The sequence below is a fragment of the Drosophila serrata genome, unplaced genomic scaffold (assembly GCF_035046125.1).
Source record: "Drosophila serrata isolate PLE 108 unplaced genomic scaffold, ASM3504612v1 contig_262, whole genome shotgun sequence".
Taxonomy (NCBI): Eukaryota; Metazoa; Arthropoda; class Insecta; order Diptera; family Drosophilidae; genus Drosophila; species Drosophila serrata.
The window spans coordinates 125,510-146,637 of record NW_028257160.1 but is presented as its reverse complement, the minus strand read 5'-3'; the positions used below and the strand labels follow the sequence as shown (position 1 = coordinate 146,637).

The window sequence follows — 21,128 nt, the reverse complement described above, 5'->3', positions numbered from 1 at the left end:
CAGTTTTTTTGCCTCATTTAATGGCGTAAGGGTATTTAATTGGGTGTCCAGAACATATCAAGAGTTTTACGAAAACTCGTTAGAATGCTCTTAAAACCATTTTTGGTTTGCCGCATGAAGGACATCATTTCCCTTTCTACATGCGACAGGCCTCGCAGCAGTAACGCAGGCCGATGTTTTTTTTTACATCGTCCACCGCCCTAGCTGCAACACCAATACCCTTGGCGTGCATAACGTTGTCGCACATCCAGCAGAAGATTGTAAGGTAAGGTGTAAGATGGTGCACACGCGAAGTGACCGGGAAGTTATAAACACAAAATAGAAAATTTAAGTTAACCCCGGTGGTTATTTCCAAACTGTAGGACAAAACGAGAGCGCAAAAAAAAAACACGTCCGTTCTCTTAGAAAGATAAGAAAATTGAATGATGCGCAAAATCTAATTCAAGAAGATTTAGACAAAAAAAAAGACAATACAATTTTAACTGTCAAAATAAATCCAAAAAATGCACAAAAATGTGCAGTTTTTTTATAATTTTAAAAATTAATTTTGAAGGGAATGAACAGTTTTCGTTTTGAAAAAAAAGGGCCGCATTGAAGTTAAAGCAACTCAAATGTACCCAAAAATGTATCCTAAAAAGCTGAAATTTTCTGAAGTCGGATTTTAGTTAAGCACAACAAACACCTTCCAAAAAATATGTTCAGGTTTAATGTTTGCTATTTTTTTTTTAAATTTTGTCGGTCTATATTGCTTATCGACTACACAGGCCTACAAATATAGGGGTCTTGGGAGAGAGAGAGAGAGCTCAGGGTCATTTCCGAAGTAATTTGGTGTGTAGAATTCTAATCCGTCGAAAAATTTTCCCATCATGTCTGAATTTTCAGAAATCTTAGGTTATGAACCAAAACCAAAAGTTTTTTGAACATTTGAGGTTAGAGAATGCAACAAATTTTTATGGACTGACTTTCCAGTCGCATCATTTAGTGCAACTCTTTTCCTTTAATTTGAGAACTCAAGTGATGAACTATTTATTAAATTTGTATCAATTTTACGAATGCTATAGCATTTAGTTTTCATGCAAATGATAATGACTTAGAGGTGGGTTTCATAAAAGAGAGTCAACTTCCGATTTGTAATAGTTTATCTACTTATGTTACTTCTTGTAGCTTGCACACGTTTTGAAAGTTTTGTCTAGTTTAGGTATGAGTTTATGAGTTACGAAACTAAAATAATAGGATTAGTTTATAAGTTAAGTTTAAGGTACATTATAAGTTCAACTACTCATTATTTTTTTTTTAAATTATTCACAACTCAACTAAAACTATTTTTCTTTAATTTGAAACTCAAGTGATGAATTTTTTTTTAAATTTGTTTCCATCTTACGAATGATATAGCCTTTAGGGTTCATAAAACCGCTAATGACGTCGAGGTGGGTTTCATAAAGGAGAATTAACTTCCGATTTAAAATATTTTATCTACTTAGGTTACTTCTTGTAGCTTGCACATGTTTTGAAAGTTTTGTCTAGTTCAGGTATGAGTTTATAAGTTATGAAACTAAAATAATTGGATTAATTTATAGTTTAAGCTTAAGATACATTATAAGCTCAAAATCGAATAATTTTTTTACAACTTAAATGAAAGTGAAGACATTTATGAAATAAATTTCTTTAACTATACTTTTTTTTTCCTCCAAAATTAAAGCTTAAAAAAATGATAATAATAATAAGCTTTCAATACAAAATATTTTAATCCAATGACTTTATTTTGGTGATTGTCTTAAACTGATGAAAGTTGATTTGTAAATTTAAAATACTATTCAATATTTATAAAATTTTGTAAATATATGAAAAAAAATTTTACTGGCATTGAAAGTTGATTAAATTTAAGAAGAAATTATTTACTATTCTCTTTCTGACTTTAGAGATTCCTTATTATACCCTTGCAGGGTATTATAAAATAAGTCAAAAGCTTGCAACGCAGTGAAGGATTCATTTACGACCATATAAAGTATATATATTCTTGAACAGCCGAGTCGATCTAGTCCTGTCCGTCCGTTTGCCCTTTGCTACAAAATCAAGTTTCTCAGTTTTATAGCTTAATAAAGAAAACTTTGAAGCTAGTTTTCTATATACTCTCACTCGTATATAAGTTGGAATGTATCGGACGACTACATCATATAGCTGTGATAGGTACGAACGAACAACATATTTTTATCTATTTTGAAGTTGCTTTTTTAATTTTGATTTTACTTTTATGAAAATCTTTCGAAGATATCATACGAAACGATCGCTAATTATAAAGAAAACGCAAAATTGTGAATAAAGAACTGTAACAATGTAAATACATTCCATGTAGGTAAATGTTAAAACAGAATTTTTATGATATGTATAAATGTTTTATATATTTTCTGTTGGTTTTTCTTTTAGTTTGATCAAATTGTGCTAATTTAAAATTATACAATTATAAACTGCAAGGGTATATAAACTTTGGCTTGCCTAAGTTAGCGCCCTTCCTTGTTATTATACCCTTGCAGGGTATTATAATTTCAGTCAAAAGTTTGCAACGTAGTGAAGGAGGCACCTCCGACCATATAAAGTATATATATTCTTGATCAAGATTAACAGCCGAGTCGTCCTAGCCATGTCCGTCTGTCCGTCTGTTCGTCTGCTCGTTTCTACGCAAACTTGTCTCTCATTTTTGAAGCTATCTGAATGAAACTTTGTAGTTAGTCTTCTATATACTCTCACTCGTATCACTATATCACTATCACTATATCATATAGCTGTCATAGGAATGATCGGAAAATTTTTACAAAAAAAATTATAACATTTTCAGTTTTCAACAGAATTTAATCAAATTTGAGAAATAGCCATTTTTTATATTAATCTTCAATTTTATGTTAAATTTTATGAAAATCGGACTACTATATCATATAGCTCCATTGGGAACGATCGTTGGATGTGGAGGAAAAACGCAAATCTGTAAATGTAAAACTGCAAATATAATATGTATAGGTGAATGAAATGAAAGCAGGTATTACTTCATTGTTTTTTAACATAAATATATATAATTTATATTGTATGGATTCCTAGTCATCGAAGTTCTATCTGCAAGGGTATATAAACTTCGGCGTGCCGAAGTTAGCTACCTTTCTTGTTATAATTTATTTAGTTAAGACTTTTTATTAATTTTGACTGTCAGGAACCATAAAGTAGAATCCTTTTTATGTATTTCCATTTAGAAAGAAAAATGGAATTTACTTTAAAGTAAAATAATTTTAAAAACTATCATTAAATAACTCCCATCTTCTTATATATAATAAACTCTCTCAAGATTATAAAAATAATGATAATTTGTACGGATATTGCAAAATATCGTATAGTGCTGATGGTAACTTCGAAGTGACTCTTGCAACAAAAGCCACAATTTACTCTGAAGGATTAGTTGAATGGAAGCCACCAGCCATATACAAATCATCCTGTGAGATAGATGTAGAATATTTCCCATTTGATGAACAGACCTGTGTTCTAAAGTTTGGCAGTTGGACTTATGATGGGTTTAAGGTAGGTCTGTCCAAATCTGAGTTACTTTTATTTGTACGAATTTGCATATGGTTATTTTTTTGAAAATGTATCATAAAAAGTTTTGCATATTTTTTTTATTTGTTTTAATTTTATTTTTCAAGTTATAATAAGGTTTAAAAACATAAAAAGCTTAATCTCTACAGATCTATTGTATACTGCTTTTAGTTTTCAAAGTGATATTTTTTACAATTGCATATAGTAACCAATTTTTTATATATTTTGTCGTTCTATATTACAAAGTAATATTTTTACAGAACATGTTCAGATTTAAATATCGGTACACGTGAGTATATAGAGTATTTGAGATTATTCGCAATCAAAATTTTATTGTACACCATACTGTACAATATATTTAATGTTTTTTTAACATCATCAGTCAAGAAAAATTAGCTATGTTCGTTTGTCCGTCTGCATGTCCGTCAGTTCGTCTGTATTAAAAAAAAAAAAAACAGATCTTGAGCTAATAATAATATAATGTTTATTATTTTAAATTAAATCTTGGAATTTGTGGGATTAAATCCGCTCCGATTTTGCATTAAAGTGTTGCATCGTCTAGACATCCCATTAATTTGTTTGATACTTTTGGTAAGCGTAATAACACACACAGAAGAAAAATGGAGGAGGGATCAATCAATTCAGTTTCGACACATATTTTATCTTTAAGTGATTTTTTTCTGCCCCTTCCGTTATATTTCGTGCACATACTTGTTGCATATTTTGCGTTTCAATCTTCTGACAAAATTTATGATTCCTTCTGCAAGGGTATACAAATTTGATAAATTTAAAATAATTACTGTACTTGAGTGATAATAAAAAAATCCAATTTCTGATTATAGGTTAAAATACATAACATAAGACTTATATATCCAATATAATTGAAATATATTTTCAGCGTGTGTAATATTATGCTAGGCTTGCGTTCTGGCTATTAAAATTCATGTTCCATCACATAAAGTACATTTTTACATTTACATTTGTACAAAATCCTTTGTACGTCTTAGTGCAATAATAAGTAAACGGAAGTTTCTACATGTATCATATATGTTCTTACATAAGCGAACGAAGAACGTCACTATCATTTAATCTAAATTTTTTTTAATTTGAAGATTTTAATTTAAATCAAAAATAAAGAAGAATAAAACTAAAATATAAAAAAAATTATGTACTTAGTATATGATGCGGTAGTAAGAAACTTTGCAGAGAATTAAAAAAATAGGTCAATGCCTTATAATAAGTCAGAAGTTTGTAAGCCAGTGGTAGGACAGATCAAACGACTATCTCATACCAATAAACACGATCGAGAATTATTTCAAAATTATTATGACTTGCCTGTTTTTAAAACCTTGCAGGGTATTATCATTTTATTCAGAAGTTTTTCACGGAGTGACTGAGTCTTAATTCTACCTAGCTATGTCTGTTTGTACGTCTGTCCGTTTATACGCAAAGAAGTCTGAAGCTATCTGAATGAAACCCTTAAGTTATTTTCCTTTATATATTGTATACTAACTGTACGCTGCCACGTTTCCCTGTGGCATATTCAATCCTTTTGGTTCGTTTTTGAATTTGAGAGCCTGACAGTATGTGCAGACCTGATGCATCCGGCCAATAACGACATTGCGATTCGAGCTATAATCAACAGTTGGATTATATCGGAATGCAAGACGATTGTATTGCAGGTTTTGATCTGCTGCAAGCTGTAAACGCTTCAGCTACCCTTGCCTTGTCGCGTTCCTTATTTTGAGAGTGAATCAAATCGATTGCTGCAGAACGCGACTGCCAAACTCTCAATCGTTTTCTCTCAAGCCTATCTGCTCGTCTATCTGCTGATTCCGCGTTGTGTACCTGCATTGCCCTTAGCCGCTCAGTCTCCCGGATGGAGGCCCGTTCTTCGTCAGTCATATTCGTAATTGCGAGTACGACGACCCAAACTCGACTTCTTGGGTGGCATGACTTCGTTTCTTACTGAAACTGAACAAAAAAATAACATTTTAATCTCCAATTTCTTCTTTCAATATGTTTTGAATGTTTGACAGGAAATGCTTCGATTCAGTAGTAGATCTCAATCGTTTTCTCTCAAGCCTATCTTCTCGTCTTTCTGCTGATTCCGAGTTGTCCATCTGCATTGCTCTCAGCCACTCAGTCTCTCGGATGGAGGCCCATTCTTCTTCAGTCATATTCGTAATCTTACGTCTTTTTGCTTCTGTATTGCGAGTACGACGACCCAAACTCGACTTCTTGGGTGGCATGACTTCGTTTCTTACTGAAACTGAACAAAAAAAATAAAATTTTAATCTCCAATTTCTTCTTTCAATATGTTTTGAATGTTTGACAGGAAATGCATTGATTCAGCTGGCTGCCTGTAGATGGCGCAGCAGTAGGGGCACTGGGAAACGCGAAAAAAACTGATATATTCGCAAACGCAGATAAGCTATCAACATCAAAAGTAGACAATACCCGAGCTGGAACCTCAACGCATGTTGTGTCAAAATTTGGGCTTAAACGGTTCAGAACTTTTCAAGTCTATAAAGGAAGTAGACACGAACAGAGCATTTTTATATATATAGATAAGTCGAAGCAGGCCGGTTTCGGAACGGATGGCATAATAATGATGGGCCAATTAAAAAATTATATTTGCCAATTTTCAGCATATTTATACCATTGCAGTTTCAGTCTGAAGTTTGCAACGCCGTAAACAGGTCACCATCGACCATAGAAAGAATATATATTCTTGATCAGTCAGTCGATCTAGCCATGTCCGTCTGTCCGTTTCTTCTCAGCAAGTCTATTAAGAGCCTACTTGCATTGTCACTAGCTGCTTGTTAGTTTTCATGGATTTGATAACCGCTTGGTTATCCAAGTTATCGCCTTACTGAAAGCCTGGCTGCTTCCGTTATGGCGAGTATCTCAGCCTGAAAACCCTTTTCGATCCAACAGTGTTCAGCGTAGATCCCAGCCCCCACACCGCAGCTCATATTGGAACCGTCGGTCTACGCTTACTGTGTCCGTACTCCAACTTTCCAATGTCGGGTATGAGTCCGTCAAACCGTTATCGAAGTTCATCATTGATCTTGTTGTCCATTTTACGTTTGTCTGCATTGTAACGCTTTCAAGTATCTTAACGTTCCCTCCACTGGGTTTCCTTAGGCAAATGCTTGCCTTCAGTCTTACTGCGCTCGGCGCGGCAATGTCCTTTACGAACAATCGGCATGTCATCCAGGATAGCATTTAGAGCAGTAGCGGGCATAAGTGCCCTGCCTCCGCGGCTCCCGTGCATGCTGGTCGCTGTATCCTTGTTAATTTTGAGATGTTGTTCGCTCTCGTTAGTGTCGGACGCCGTACTAGGGTCCCGTGTCTTATTATTGGCCGTACCTTTACTGTGTTGAGACATATTATTATCTCCAAAAATGTTTATACAGAAGTAGAATGCAATATTTGCTTTTCTGCCTCTTTCCATAAGGTTCTTCTTCCATGAGAGCTTTGAGTGCACTATCAAACCGTGATACTTTGCTTGCTCTAATAGTCTTAGCTCTATGCCGTTTTTTAGTGAAGAGTAAAAGCTCTGTTTTTAGGGTTCATACCTAATCCGCAGGTTTTTGCCCACTTGTTTATGCTACTCAGCGCGCCTTTTACTGTCCCGCTGATAACGTCAGCATACGGTCCTGATACTAGCAAGACCACGTTATCTGCGTGCACCACTGCTTTATGTAGTTAATATTAATTAATTAATTAATTCTTGCAATTGCAATATGCAAGGTTATAATAACATCGGGGTGTCGAAGTTAATATCCTATCTTATTTTTTATTTCAGAATTTAGGTGTAAGTCTTAATTTTATTATTATAAGCTATAGATGCCAAAAAATTAATCGTAAATGAAAAGAAAAATGCAAAGTTGTGAATATAAAACTGTAAAGTAAAAAGCGAATTTTTATGTTATTTTTTAATATTATATAAATTTTGTATTTTTCTTTTCATTTCATCGAATTTTATTAATTTTTAATTATCCATTAATTCTTAATGGTCCAAGTGTAAGCTGCAAGGGTATACAAACCGGCGTTGTTCTAAACATATTTTCAGAATTTAAACGATTGTTAAATGTAGAGGAAAATGCAAAACTGTAAATTTAAGTAAAAGTTTTTGTGGGGTATAAGATAGTTTTCGTAAATATTATAACATTTTTTATATTTTAAAATATGCGGGCGATACAAGCAACCGACGCGACTGTAAAGAATGTTCCTGCTTATATTTTATTTTGTTTTCATGTGTCGATGACGAGTTTGGATTTTTATATATGCTATTAATTTCCACCCTTGCTACACAGTGTTACCGTGAGGTCAAAGGCATAGTCGGTAGTCATAACTTCGTTTTTTTTTAAATAAATATGTTATATTATTTATCATTATTGATTAATTTGCAATCTATAAGGGTAAACAAACTTTTGTATTCCGAAGTTAGCTTTAATATTTCATATTTTATTTTACAAAGACCCTATTAGATGTTTCTGCTCTATCAATTGAACACTTTAATCAACTGTTTTCTTTTATCGGCTTAACTTCTGTACGCTTTCAAACAAAGTGTATATTCATTGATCTTAAATGCATCTAGCTATTAAATGTTTAGCACAGTTTTACTTGCCAAATACATTTTTATACAAGCTACACAGATCCCATAAATGTGTCAGTAGTTTTAAAAGCCTATTTTCGGGACTTTTAATGTCGATAAAAATTTTAATAAAAATGTAATTAATGGGTCAGATGTAAAAATTTTAAGTGGTTTGAGTAATAAAACTGCAATTAATGAGGATTAGCTGTCAACCTGTCAGTGGATGGGGTAATAAAGATGCAATTAATTATGGTCATGCATGTAAAAGAAAACTTGTGTTCCCACAAGGAAGGAGCGATACCGAGCGATCCTGGAGCTCACGTGTACGTTCTTACGACCCCTCATTTAAAAGAAGGGACGGGGGAGGCACCGCAGCGATCCCGTTTACGCACGTGGACGTTCACCCACGATCCTCACTTACAAAGGGACGGGAGTGCAATTGAATAAGGGTGCTAGAGTCGTAACGCTCTGCTTGATCATGGAGCGCACGTGTACGGTTTCCGACGATCCTCATTTTAAAAAGGGAATGGGTCTTAAAAAAGGGTACATGTCTTGTAACGGAAAATCTACGCTCGGATTGAAGGACGTTCACCCACGATTCTCCTTTAAAAAAGGGATGGATGTGATTTTCCTTGTGAGATACTTGAAAAGGTCAGTAACCCGCAATCGCCCCCTTGAAAAAGGATCAGGGAAAGGTGGTTACGCGCACTCATTCTATCTGCAGTTGATCGAATGCGTGTCATGACATACACAGTTAGCTCATCTAAATAGGGGAGGAGGGTAAAAGGACACACAAATATTTTGCAACCCGTCCTAGATGGACAAGTAAAGCAATTTATTAATGGATACAAGGGAAGTATCCTTCAACATATGTTACGAATGAGGGAGCGGCTCTAAGAATTCCTGGAGAATTTTTATATGAGGCGGGCCAGGCGCTACTAAAAAAGTACTCAGTTTCCATACAGCTTCAATACAAATACATTTTGAGCTATTTGCGGAATACATGTTAGTAAAAGAAGATGAAACGTACACATGAATATGAAACGTGTATTTGATGATAGGATTCCCATACGGATAGTATAAAATCGAACATAGATGAGTTCCAAGAGAAGGACAGTGGGCGCTAACACGCATTCTTTGGATGGAGTTGAACATGCTTCAATGTGTTCCTCTCAAAGAAGGATATAAATATATATATCAAGTGAAATTAAATAATTAAAAATTGAGTAAGTCAATATATATATATATATATATATTTATATATATATACATATATAAAACTCAATTTTTAATTATGTAGTTACAGCCTCCTATCTTCACAGTTAGGAAAAAATGGAAATAGGCGATGGTTTTGCAACAAGAGCATCTCCTTTTCGACGAGTGAGTAAAGGACTCAGCAGCATACCGAAAGATGTGCCAACGTTCTGAGCCAACAACCGAAGGAAGGGGAAAATAAATTCAAGTTCAAGAATGTCCACCGCCAGCTGGAGGTGCCCTTCGCTGTGTATGCATGTATATGTAAGTGAAAAATCAGACATAGTAAATAAATATGTCCCGATAGCCTTTGCTTATTATATTAAACGTTCATTCGACCCCCCTTTAGAAAAATTTGTAACTGAGACTGGATCAAATGTCGGACGCACTTTTGTAGATAGTTTACCATTCGATTTGTCCGCTATATACCAAAACTAGATGAAATTTGGGGTACCACTTCAAATGAGTGCACAGGGTTCCTATGATTTTGACGAGGCCCATAAATGTCATATATGTTTTGGAATTTTAGGTAGCGACTCTATAGAGATCACTGCCATTTTACAGTGCAACTTTAAATATAAGACAGAAGATTTTGTCCCTATCTTCTTCCACAATCTTTTTAAATACGATACGAATAAGGAATAATATATTTCAATCTCAAAATATATTCCGTTAGAGAAAAATACGATGGAAATCACATTATTAGGTATCTTTCGTTTCATGCCCTCTAGCCTAGACACACTTGTAGGAAATCAATTTCCAAATCTAAAAGATTTCTTCCTACTTCCTAAAAACACCCAAAATAATGAGGGTGAGAGAGCAACTCTAAAAAGAAAATTAGAAGATACGGAAAGTGCGCTCGACAAATTCAAAGAAAATTTAATTTGGCATTACATATCAATAGATAAAATTCGAAAATTCCATTTAGACGAAACATATATTTTTTATTTCTAGTATAATAATTTATTTATAAATACTTATTTTAAGATTAAAAAAATCAAATGTGTGTAAAAAAAAGTTAAGATTAAAATTGAAACAAAAAAAAATAAATAAATAAATATTCAAAGGAAAAAATAAAACTGCTTGTGTCTTTATTTCATTACAAAATTTCAGAGTTATTTATCCAGCTGTCGTCGGTTTTCGTGAAACTTAACCAACGTACCAGATATTTTTCCTTCTCTTTTAAGTACCTTCTCAAATAGGTAGGTATTGGGAAATCTAGTTAATAGGATTTCCATTTAAATCTTCTAATAGATATGTTGTTGAATATGTATTTTGAACTTTGTATATCCTAAAAATTTTAGCATTCCAATTAGAAGTGTACGATTTCTCAAATACTCTCTTATATTTTGAAAAGCGAACATTGTCACCCATTTTCAGTTTGCTAGCTGTAAACATTTTTATATTTTTGTATACCGTTTCCAAGATGTAATTCTTATTCTTAGCGTCCACATCGATAGAAGCCATTTTTATAGTCCTGTGTATTTTGTTGTTGTAAAAGTTAATTAACTTTTTGTAAATATCAACCCACTTATAGCTAACATTGTAAAAAAAACTCTTTTCACATAAGTTCTTTTAATGTTCTGGTGAATTTCTCAACAATTGAAGCCTTTAAAGAACTAAATGTTCAATAATTATTTATTTGATGTCAATCCATCAAATGTTTGTAGATGCTTTGGTACTCGAGAATGTGTCCATTACTGTAAGTAGGAAGCGATATCCATTATACGAGGCTGAGTACTTTCCCATTTCCACCAGATCAGCCTGCCTCAACGAATTTATTCCGTTTGTATTAACCCTCCGACGTAGAAAATGTTTTCGCACAGGAGCATGTAATTCATAAATAATACCTCGCCTACTCATTATCAGCAAAAAGACTAACAAATTATTTCGAAAATCTTTTTTTTTTTTTCAATAATACTTCAGACAACCTCCTCAAGTCTCTCCAATCTTTCTTCAATATTTGCAGATTTGACTTCAGGAATACTAAAAATTAGTTCTTGTTGATGTGAAATAATTGAATCCCTCAGCTTCTTTGTCGACATATTCCTTGTTGGCTATATCCATAGCTTCTTTGGGAATACCTACGTTGAATATTAAAATTACCTTCTGTATCAGTATGGATTGCCTCAAGGCCATCATAACTTTGTCAAATTTCTTCTTGAAATTTTGTAAGCAATGATGTAAGGGATACTCTCTACTCATAAATATCTTTATCAACATATTCTTTGGTGACGATGTCAGCGTTCTCTTTGGGAAAGCCTCCATTTTTTATACGCATTTTTTGTATATTAATGTTCCTATCAGTATGTAGGTCGAGTCCTGTCTCAGTTTTCTCATATCATTTAAAATGATTAGTGTTCTACTTTTCATATATACAACGTCCAAACTTGTCTACAGTCATGATGAGTATAATCTAATTTGAATATTGCAAAATAAATATATATTTAATCAGCATAAAATTTTGGCCTCTGAACTGGGGAATTATCGTTGTAATTTTTTTGTGTGATTTGTATATTCAGCTGTGTTCGAAGGTATTAAAAGCTTTAGTAGTTCCACTAACTCTTTCGGATCGTTCCAGTATACATAATCATTCCTCTTAAGTGACAAGAAACCAGACCCGGTTACGTTTTCTTTATCGCGCTTGGGTGTAGACTTGATGAGTAAATTAGCTAAAAGTCGTTTGATAATCTGAAAATATTTTAATGCACTCGTTCCTTTCACTTGTCCGTTTGGTAGAAAACTTCTTCGGTAGACATTTTTAGTAAAATTTCTCTTTGGATAATGGATAATTTTTTGGAAGATGATTGAATAATATTAAAGAAAATAATCCGGCAATTTGTATTAGTTGATACATTTATTTGATTATTCCCCAGCATTAATTGACCAGATTCGTTTTTGTATGGTCCATATGTTTTATTCAAAATATGATCTCGTGCTAGGTCACTAACATTAAATTTGATTGAACTCTCTTCAAACACCGGTGGTGGAGATGTCATCAATGATGATATATGGGGGGGCTTTGAGTTGTGTGAGCAGTCGCTTGGTTTGATAATACTGGTGATGATTGATGTGAGTGATGATGAGGTGGTGAGAATGTATATCATCATAGCTGATTAAGAATAAAATTGATTGTTGTCGTCCACCTCATCCCCATTAGAAATATTTCCATAATCGTCATCACTTTTTAATCTCCAATCCAATGGCTTGTATTCATCATATTTAGGTTTTGTTTTTAGCTGCATAGTAAAATGTTAGTTTCCCTTTTTTCATAAGCGGAGTTTTATTGTCTTATCCAATTCAGATTGATAATTTTGATTGTCTCGCCCTGCATTGGTCAGAAATTTTTTGTTATTATTATTATTACCAAGTTCATTTAATGGATCAGTTATAGGCTTAATTGTTGCTTCTAAGCCCATAATATATTGAAAATACTTAAATTCGAAGAGTAGGAGTGGTTATATCAGTCATGAGGTTAAGAATGCACTGAGAAATAATTTATTAATCGTGAGCATATACACAGCTTATTTCGTGCAAAGAAAAACTTAAAATTCAAACTCGTATATTTAATGAACTGTAAGAGATATCAACAAAATTTAAAAGCAGTTTTGTTAAGTAGAATTTAGGCATTTATTAAGACACTTCATTATTTTTTAATACGCTTAAATCTAAAATAAAAAAAATACTGACTTTTTTCATGTCACAGCTTATATCGGGCAAGTAACTTGATCTTAAATATTAATTATAATAATAAACTTAATATTTTGTGTGGCCTCCATATTGCCTTATTACATCCTTAAAACGAGTTTCCATCGAAGAAACCAATTTTTCTGTTGATTCCTTTGGAATCTTGGGCCATTCTTCCAAGACCCCTGTTTTGGTTGGGTATCGACCTCTTGCGGATACCAAGATCCAAAATTGGCCACATATTCTCAATGACGTTAGGGTAAGCAAACTAGGCAGGTGTTCCCATTATGTGACGGCAGTTCCATTGCATCCAGATCTGCAGAAAATCTGATTTTTGCTTTGGGTCATTATCCTGGTTAAATCGGTAGCTCAATAGCCAATTTCTTGAAGTCCTGGTCAAAGTAATCCTTCAATTATTGAAGGTACTTATGTTTGTCAATAATTCAAGATACCAAGATCCAAAATTGGCCACATATTCTCAATGACGTTATGGTAAGCAAACTAGGCAGGTGTTCCCATTATGTGACGGCAGTTCCATTGCATCCAGATCTGCAGAAAATCTGATTTTTGCTTTGGGTCATTATCCTGGTTAAATCGGTAGCTCAATAGCCAATTTCTTGACGTCCTGGTCAAAGTAATCCTTCAATTATTGAAGGTACTTATGTTTGTCCATAATTCCTTATATTAACGCGAAGATTCCAAGTCCGGATGCCGCCATGCATGCCCAAGTGTAGCGCTTGCTTGGCAGAATATACTTTTATTAGCGCCATCTGTTGGTCGATCAAATGTCGAAAGGCGGCTTGGCCACTGTGGCAAGCGTAGGTCGGCTACTGATAGAGCAACATAGTCATTTGTCAACGGTCTCCCCTTTCCCCCACTTTCACATTGGGTTACCGCCACTTTTCCGGTCCCTATCTTTTTCTACTGGCGGGCAGATTTTCGATCCAAAGTATTCGCTAGTGTTTAAAGTGCCGAGAATACAATTTTGGTTATTGGCCACCGAGCCGCATACAGAAGGTGAGCGTGTAGAAGAGGGGAAAGCATAGGCAGCGGGAATTTATTTAAGAATTTTATAGGCTGCAGTTTGTACCGCTCGACGGCCCCAGGAGAGGAGTGGGGCAGGCTGAGAAACGACGCCGGCGCAGCAAGCTTCTGGGATTATCCGAATTTCTGGACGAGGACATCCCCGTCGCCCCGCTCAGCAGAGGTGGATAAAAATTTTCTTTTAAATTTATATATTTATAATTAGTTGCCGACTGGTGTAAATCGACCTTTGTCTAGAAAGGCCAACTAAGCAGAAGATTCGCTAGCATTACACTCAGTCTCATGTTCTCATTTGTTCGGCCGTTTTGAGCTCGCCGCCGCGTTACGATCCCGGCCAAAGTATGAGCCCCATGCCCCATCGCGACGAATAATTGTGGAAAAGGGGTATTTTCGAGCCCCGATTTAGTGTAAGACAGAATAGAAATTATAAGTTAGGTAAATTGTGGAAAAAGTACAGCAAGAATAATCGAAAATGAACCCATATATGTGTAACGATTAATGTGCGGCAAAGAGGGATATTAATTCGTTGCATTCCTGTCAAATTAGAAGAAAAAAATCAAATTAAATAGCGCGGGTCGAATGATTCGTTTTCTTGCAGTTTTCCCCGATCTTCATATTCTATTTTAGGTCGTCCCCTTTAGATGTGAGTTTCTTGTTTTTTTTGCATGCGACGTTTCCTCCAAATTTTCAGCAAGCTTCCGAGGAAAGCGCTTTCATCGGTGAAGATGTGAAATTGGTGAGTGTTGCGGTTCTGATTTAAATAAATTCAAGTAAGAATAAAAAAAAAGGAGAATAGCCCCAATTATGATCCGTTAAAGAATAAAGAAAGAAACGAAAATTTAACCGAACAAACGGAGGAAAACGAAGAGGGAAGGGAAAAAAGGAAAAGAACGTCGATACATAAGGCGATTGAGATTAAGGTTGTTTAAGCTGAAAGCTTTTATGCTTCTCCATATCTGATTGTTCTTTTTGTTGTAATATGTGTGATGATTTTCAGTTAACGTAAGCAGAGCAAGAAAGAAAAATTATCTAAGTTCGATTTGCCTTAAATTGCCTTTGCCATTATTCCTTATGAATGTCCCAAATCGAGTTAAAGGGCGCATACATATTTATAATTTGTATTTTTAGTTTTTATGTTTATTTGTCTATTTACGTTCTCTATTTTAAGGAATGAATTTATACTTTTCTAGTTTTAAATAAAATTATTATAATGTGCCGAGAATTGGCCGCAGCTGGCATGCTTTGTAATATATGGTAGCACTTGTTGAAGGGGTCGCTCAAGCTATATAGCGCTGAGGCTGGAAGCGACCATAGGAAGGGTGGGCAAACTTGAGCCTCCAGAACACCAGGAGTGCTGAGAAGGGGCAAGTAAGCCAAAGAGACATCAATTTTTCTTCAAATTTTTTTGAGTGTTGTCTGCACATCTGTCCCGGTATAAGCTTGTAGTTGCACGCATTCATTTATGTTTAAAATTATGCAAAGACAACCCGAGATCCGAGCAAGACCATCACTCCCGTATCCGATGAGCCGAAGTCGGAAAAATATCTTGCGTGCGCTCAGATCTCGAGCTAACAACTTGCCTGTAATATTCATTTGTGAGTGTAGCGATTCGTTACATTTATAAATAATATGGTTATCATTTTATAATTTTAACAAAATTGGCGCCAAACGTGAGGACCACATATATGTTTAATGTGACTCACACAAACACACACAAATAATTGTTAAAATTTTCGTCCAGCCAAGGGGTGGGGCCAAGACTAGGTTGTTTTTACAGATAGTCACCAAGCCACGGTTGCTCCAGCTGGTAGGAAGGCATGTCAATTTCCACTCACAGTTGCTCGGAAGCATAGGAACACGGAAGAAGATGACTCAGGTTTGAAGCGTCTAGCCGGCCGCAGACGACAACAGAGGAATAGGAAGTAGACAATTTCGTGTATACTCTATACCGTGTCACCCGTGTCGGTGCATATCACACGCATAGGACTAGCAGGTGCATTTGCTTTCAGAAGCGAGCACTTGACCACGGATGATAGGCATAGGCAAAGGGGCACAACAGATTTCATAGGGGCTTATTAATTTTGTTGTTATTTGCAGAGGACTTACTGAGCGTTTATCTTTCAGAAGAGAAACTCAGGCCACGGATAATAGCAGAAGGCATAGACCCAACATTGACGGAATAGTAGAAGCGTGGGCCGATCGGATTGCAGACAGCGAAGCTTTCGTCTGACCACGGCAACACACTCTGCGGTGTTGTTGTTATTGCCAAATAGCGATAAACAACGCTCGTAATAATTTTTTTTTTCAATTCTCTTTTGTGCTGACCGAAACCTTTTGCTTGTATATAAGTGCATTTTTTTTTTGCAAGCATTGCTATGCTTGCTGGCCAGACTTTTTGTATTGATTTGTGTTTGTCGATTTTGATAATTGATTGGTTGATTTTCGTTGCGAAACAAACTTTGTTATTGCTTGTGCTTATATTTTTCTATATTTCAGGTGTTATGATTGTATCTTTTAATATTATTATTACGCTCTCTATTATTTACATATATTTAATGAAGGGATTTGAAGTTAGGCTTCGATCTATATAGATTCCATAGCAATCTTGAGGTTTGGAGCTTGGATAAATTCTTTATTATTTATATTCAATTTTTTTTATTATGTTAATCCGGTTTTTGGTTTTATTTAAAAGTTAGCAAAGATCAAAAGTTAACCATGGATCCAGAGGCTTCGGGGTCCACGAAATGCATGCTCAGCGAAAAGACTTTGTCAGCAGATCAAGTAAGCCGTGGGAGTTGTGGGCATATATTCCACAAGGAATGCGCAGACGCATTGGTCAAGAAGCAGGGCAGTTGTCCTTGTTGCGAGGTCAAGGTAAATTCCGCCAAGGGGAAGACCCCAGACGATCAGCAACATTGTAGCGCAACAACTAAAGGCAGTGCAGCATGGGTGTATGGCTGCACCTGCTGCGCTCTTAGCTTTTCTCTTCTTATCTATTTCCCTCTCTTCTTCTTCTGTCGCCTTATCTTTATGCTAAGCTACATTTTAAGCATCATATATATTGAAGCTATTTGATCGGTTGTTGCAGCTCCGACCAGAGAAGTGATACGAAAATATACACAGCATTTAATTAACCTATTCGTGCGTTATAATTATTGCTCAAGGGTGGCAAATTGGTTGTCTTCCCCACAAACATTTTGGTGACCCCGACGTGATTCTTTGGCTCGGAGCCTGCAACCCGGTGTTCGCTGTTTAATATTGTTTAAACAAATCGTTTTGCTTCGCTGTCGCTTACTGTCACATACATACCTACATAGATAACTAGCTGAGTGCATATAGCCGTCCCCTGTTTTTCGGTTACATCGAGCTGTTGAAACAAAGCTATGTTGTGCCAAACATTATAAATAAAGGTGGCTCGCGTTTAAGCTTTCATATGTACATACATGCTCTTTATAGCATAGACGCGCGTTTACAAGGCAGGCAATTACAACAACAACATTGTCGAGGTTCCGTTGCATCTCGGTGACGCTGATTTACCTCTAAATTGGCGCGGTGAAAAACTAAACGGGTTCATATATACCGAAGCGGTCAGACATATTCCTTTTATTAATTCCTATCGCGTGAGAAAATAAAAATGTCTAATATGGATAACTCGGTTCAACCTCAAAATGAACCGCCAAGTGACGTGAACTTCTACCAAGCCAAAACCCAATCCCTTTTGCGGCAATTGAGCTAGATGAATTATTATATTAACGCAGAGACTGTAGATCAGTTTGATGAAGCTGATTTACTGGCGCGACTGGAGTGTATTAATTCCATAAACATGGCCTTTAATTCCGCACAGACTTCGCTGGAAAAATTTGACTTTTCGGAGATAGCAAGCGACCATCGGATCGAATTCTCCACGGCGTTCATGGATGTGAAGGCGGTAAAGAAGATAAATCGAGGTTTAGCGGCGCTTCGCAAATCGCAATTGCCGGCTGCAATAGCTGCAAATTCAACATCCATCGACATTATTAATCATCCGGATCTTTCTTTCCGATCTAGGAAGCCTCGATTGCCAATTTTGGAGATAGCTCGGTTCCATGGATTCTATTCCGATTGGCCGGATTTTATTGCGACGTTCAGCACGGTCATCGGAAATGATGAAGAGCTAAGTGATATTGAAAAATTACTATATCTAAGGTCAAGTTTAGGCGGTGTGGCTCTAGAGACCATACGTTCGCTTGAGCCCTCGAATGCCAATTATAGAACGGCTTTGGACTTACTCAAAAATCGATTCGATAATAAAGTTCTACATTTTCAGGCACACGTACAGGAAATATTTGGGTTAAAAGGTGTCGAGAGAGGGATCAGCCAAGTTTCTTCGGGAGTTAAGCGATTGCATGAATTCGCATCTGCGAGCAATCCGTACCCTTGCCAATACGCAACAAATGTTGGACAGATTGCTGATTCACATCTTCACACGAAAGCTCGACCAGAGGTCGCGCGAAAAATGGGAAGAGGATTTGTCTATCAACGATCTATCTACTTGGGATTCTATGGAATCGTTCTTGCAGAGGAGGTGTTGGATGATGGAAAATTTGGATCAAGCCTTGGTAACGCAAACACCAAGCCAGTAGGTGGGAAAAGCCCTGCATAGGTATAGTTTCATTGATTCAGCTGCTAGCTCAAATCTTCCGCTATGTACGTTTTGTGATGCGAGGGATCATTATTTGCCAAAATGCTCTCCATTTTTACATTTGAGTCCGCATCTTCGATTTAGACAAGCAAAGAAGTTGCACCTCAATTGTTTGCGCAAGGGGCATAGTTTGCAGCAATGCAAGTCAACGAACTGCAAATATTGTCACATGAAGCACCACTCATTGTTGCATTTCAATCAGGACCCATCTGTCCCATCCACCTACTTATCTCTCTCATCCGATCCATTTCTGAACTCTCAGCCATCAACAACATCCTTATCTGCATTAGCTTTGCCGAGCAATTTTAGAATCGGCGTCTCAGCTAAACTTCATAACTTCTCGCCTAGCAAACCAATTGAATTTGAATTATCGAAAGTCGAATACACTAGTTTCTGGGATTGGTGAATCTTATCTGAATTCTGATAAGACAGTCGACATTCAAACGCAATCCCGGGATGCAAGCTATCGTGCCTCATTCTCCGCGGTCGTGACTGATAGGATCACTGAGTATCAGCCCCAATTCGATATAAACGCAACATCATGGAAAATTCCGGAAAATATATCGCTCGCTGATCCTCACTTCAATCAAGCGTTGCTGACCCCATTGCCGAAAACTTGTTTGCCAATTGGAGGCAACAAAGTCGCCAAGCTATCCGTTCTGCCTCACGATGCCGACAAAGTTGGAACAGTACCTCTTCCAACGGGGGGAGTATGTTTGGAGCAGACCGTTAGCGTCTAATTATGCGCGCATGGGTGTATGGCTGCACCTGCTGCGCTCTAACCTCTTCTCTTTCTTATCTATTTCTCTCTCTCTCTCTCTCTCTCCTTCTTCTGTTTTTTTTTTTTTTTTTTTATATATATTGAAGTCAAGCATTCGATCGAGAGTTGCAGCTTGAACAGAGAACAAACAAAAATAATATACAGCATATAATCGATCTATTCCTGCGTTAGTAGTTATTGCTCAAGGGTGGCAAATAAACAAACGTCGATACATAAGCCGATTGCCATTAAGGCTGTTTAAGCTGAGAGCTTTTATGCTTCTCCATATCTGATTGTTCTTTTTGTTGTAATATGTGTGATGATTTTCAGTTAACGTAAGCAGAGCAAGAAAGAAAAATTATCTAAGTTCGATTTGCCTTAAATTGCCTTTGCCATTATTCCTTATGAATGTCCCAAATCGAGTTAAAGGGCGCATACATATTTATAATTTGTATTTTTAGTTTTTATGTTTATTTGTCTATTTACGTTCTCTATTTTAAGGAATGAATTTATACTTTTCTAGTTTTAAATAAAATTATTAAAATGTTTAAGCGTCGAGAATTGGCCGCAGCTGGCATGCTTTGTAATATATGGTAGCACTTGTTGAAGGGGTCGCTCAAGCTATATAGCGCTGAGGCTGGAAGCGACCATAGGAAGGGTGGGCAAACTTGAGCCTCCAGAACACCAGGAGTGCTGAGAAGGGGCAAGTAAGCCAAAGAGACATCAATTTTTCTTCAAATTTTTTTGAGTGTTGTCTGCACATCTGTCCCGGTATAAGCTTGTAGTTGCACGCATTCATTTATGTTTAAAATTATGCAAAGGCAACCCGAGATCCGAGCAAGACCATAACTCCCGTATCCGACGAGCCGAAGTCGGAAAAATATCTTGCGTGCGCTCAGATCTCGAACCAACAACTTGCCTGTAATATTCATTTGAGAGTGTAGCGATTCTTTACACAAGCCATGATTCTATCGTCACCATGCTTGACCGTAGGTTTTAGATTTTTATTGTGCAGCTCTGTATTTAGTTGATATCACTAATACTGCATTCCATCCGGCCCAGTTTTGGACAAAAATGTTGATCTTGGACTCGTCAATGAAAATAATATCATTCCAGATCGATAACGGATGAGTTACATGGTCGTTGGAAAATAAAGGCCTGCGCTTCTGATTCTTCAGCCTAATAAAAGGCCTTTTGCGGGCTACTCGGCCATTAAAGTTGTGTTTCCGCAAGTCGCGGCGGACGACACCTTTTCTTTCTCAATATCTACTGTAAGTTTTGGTGCCCAATTTTGGCGATTAATTAATTAATTAAATTAATTTTTGTGTTTAAATTTGTATTTTTTGTTATTTTTTTAAGTGATTTAGGACCAATTTGCCTTGCTCCATGGGTGTACGCGGGCTCATTTTGGTAAATCAAAGAAAACTTTTTTTTCAGTGTAACCAAACGCCAAAAAGTTATAAATATATAAGCTGATGTCTTCTCCAATGGATTGCAATAAGAAAAAGTTATTTAAGATT

At 36.1% G+C, this 21,128-nt stretch overlaps 1 protein-coding gene across 1 annotated transcript in view; it reads left to right on the top strand.

The window, feature by feature from the left end:
* The first annotated feature begins 3,376 nt into the window (after window positions 1-3,376).
* The window catches only part of LOC110182175 (acetylcholine receptor subunit alpha-like), a 111,075-nt gene continuing 93,323 nt past the window's right edge, over window positions 3,377-21,128 (top strand). Inside the window, exon 1 of the mRNA XM_086832987.1 lies at window positions 3,377-3,561. Coding sequence (XP_086689113.1) covers window positions 3,548-3,561 — 14 coding nt within the window. The 5' untranslated portion in view covers window positions 3,377-3,547. The remainder of the gene's footprint in view (window positions 3,562-21,128) is intronic.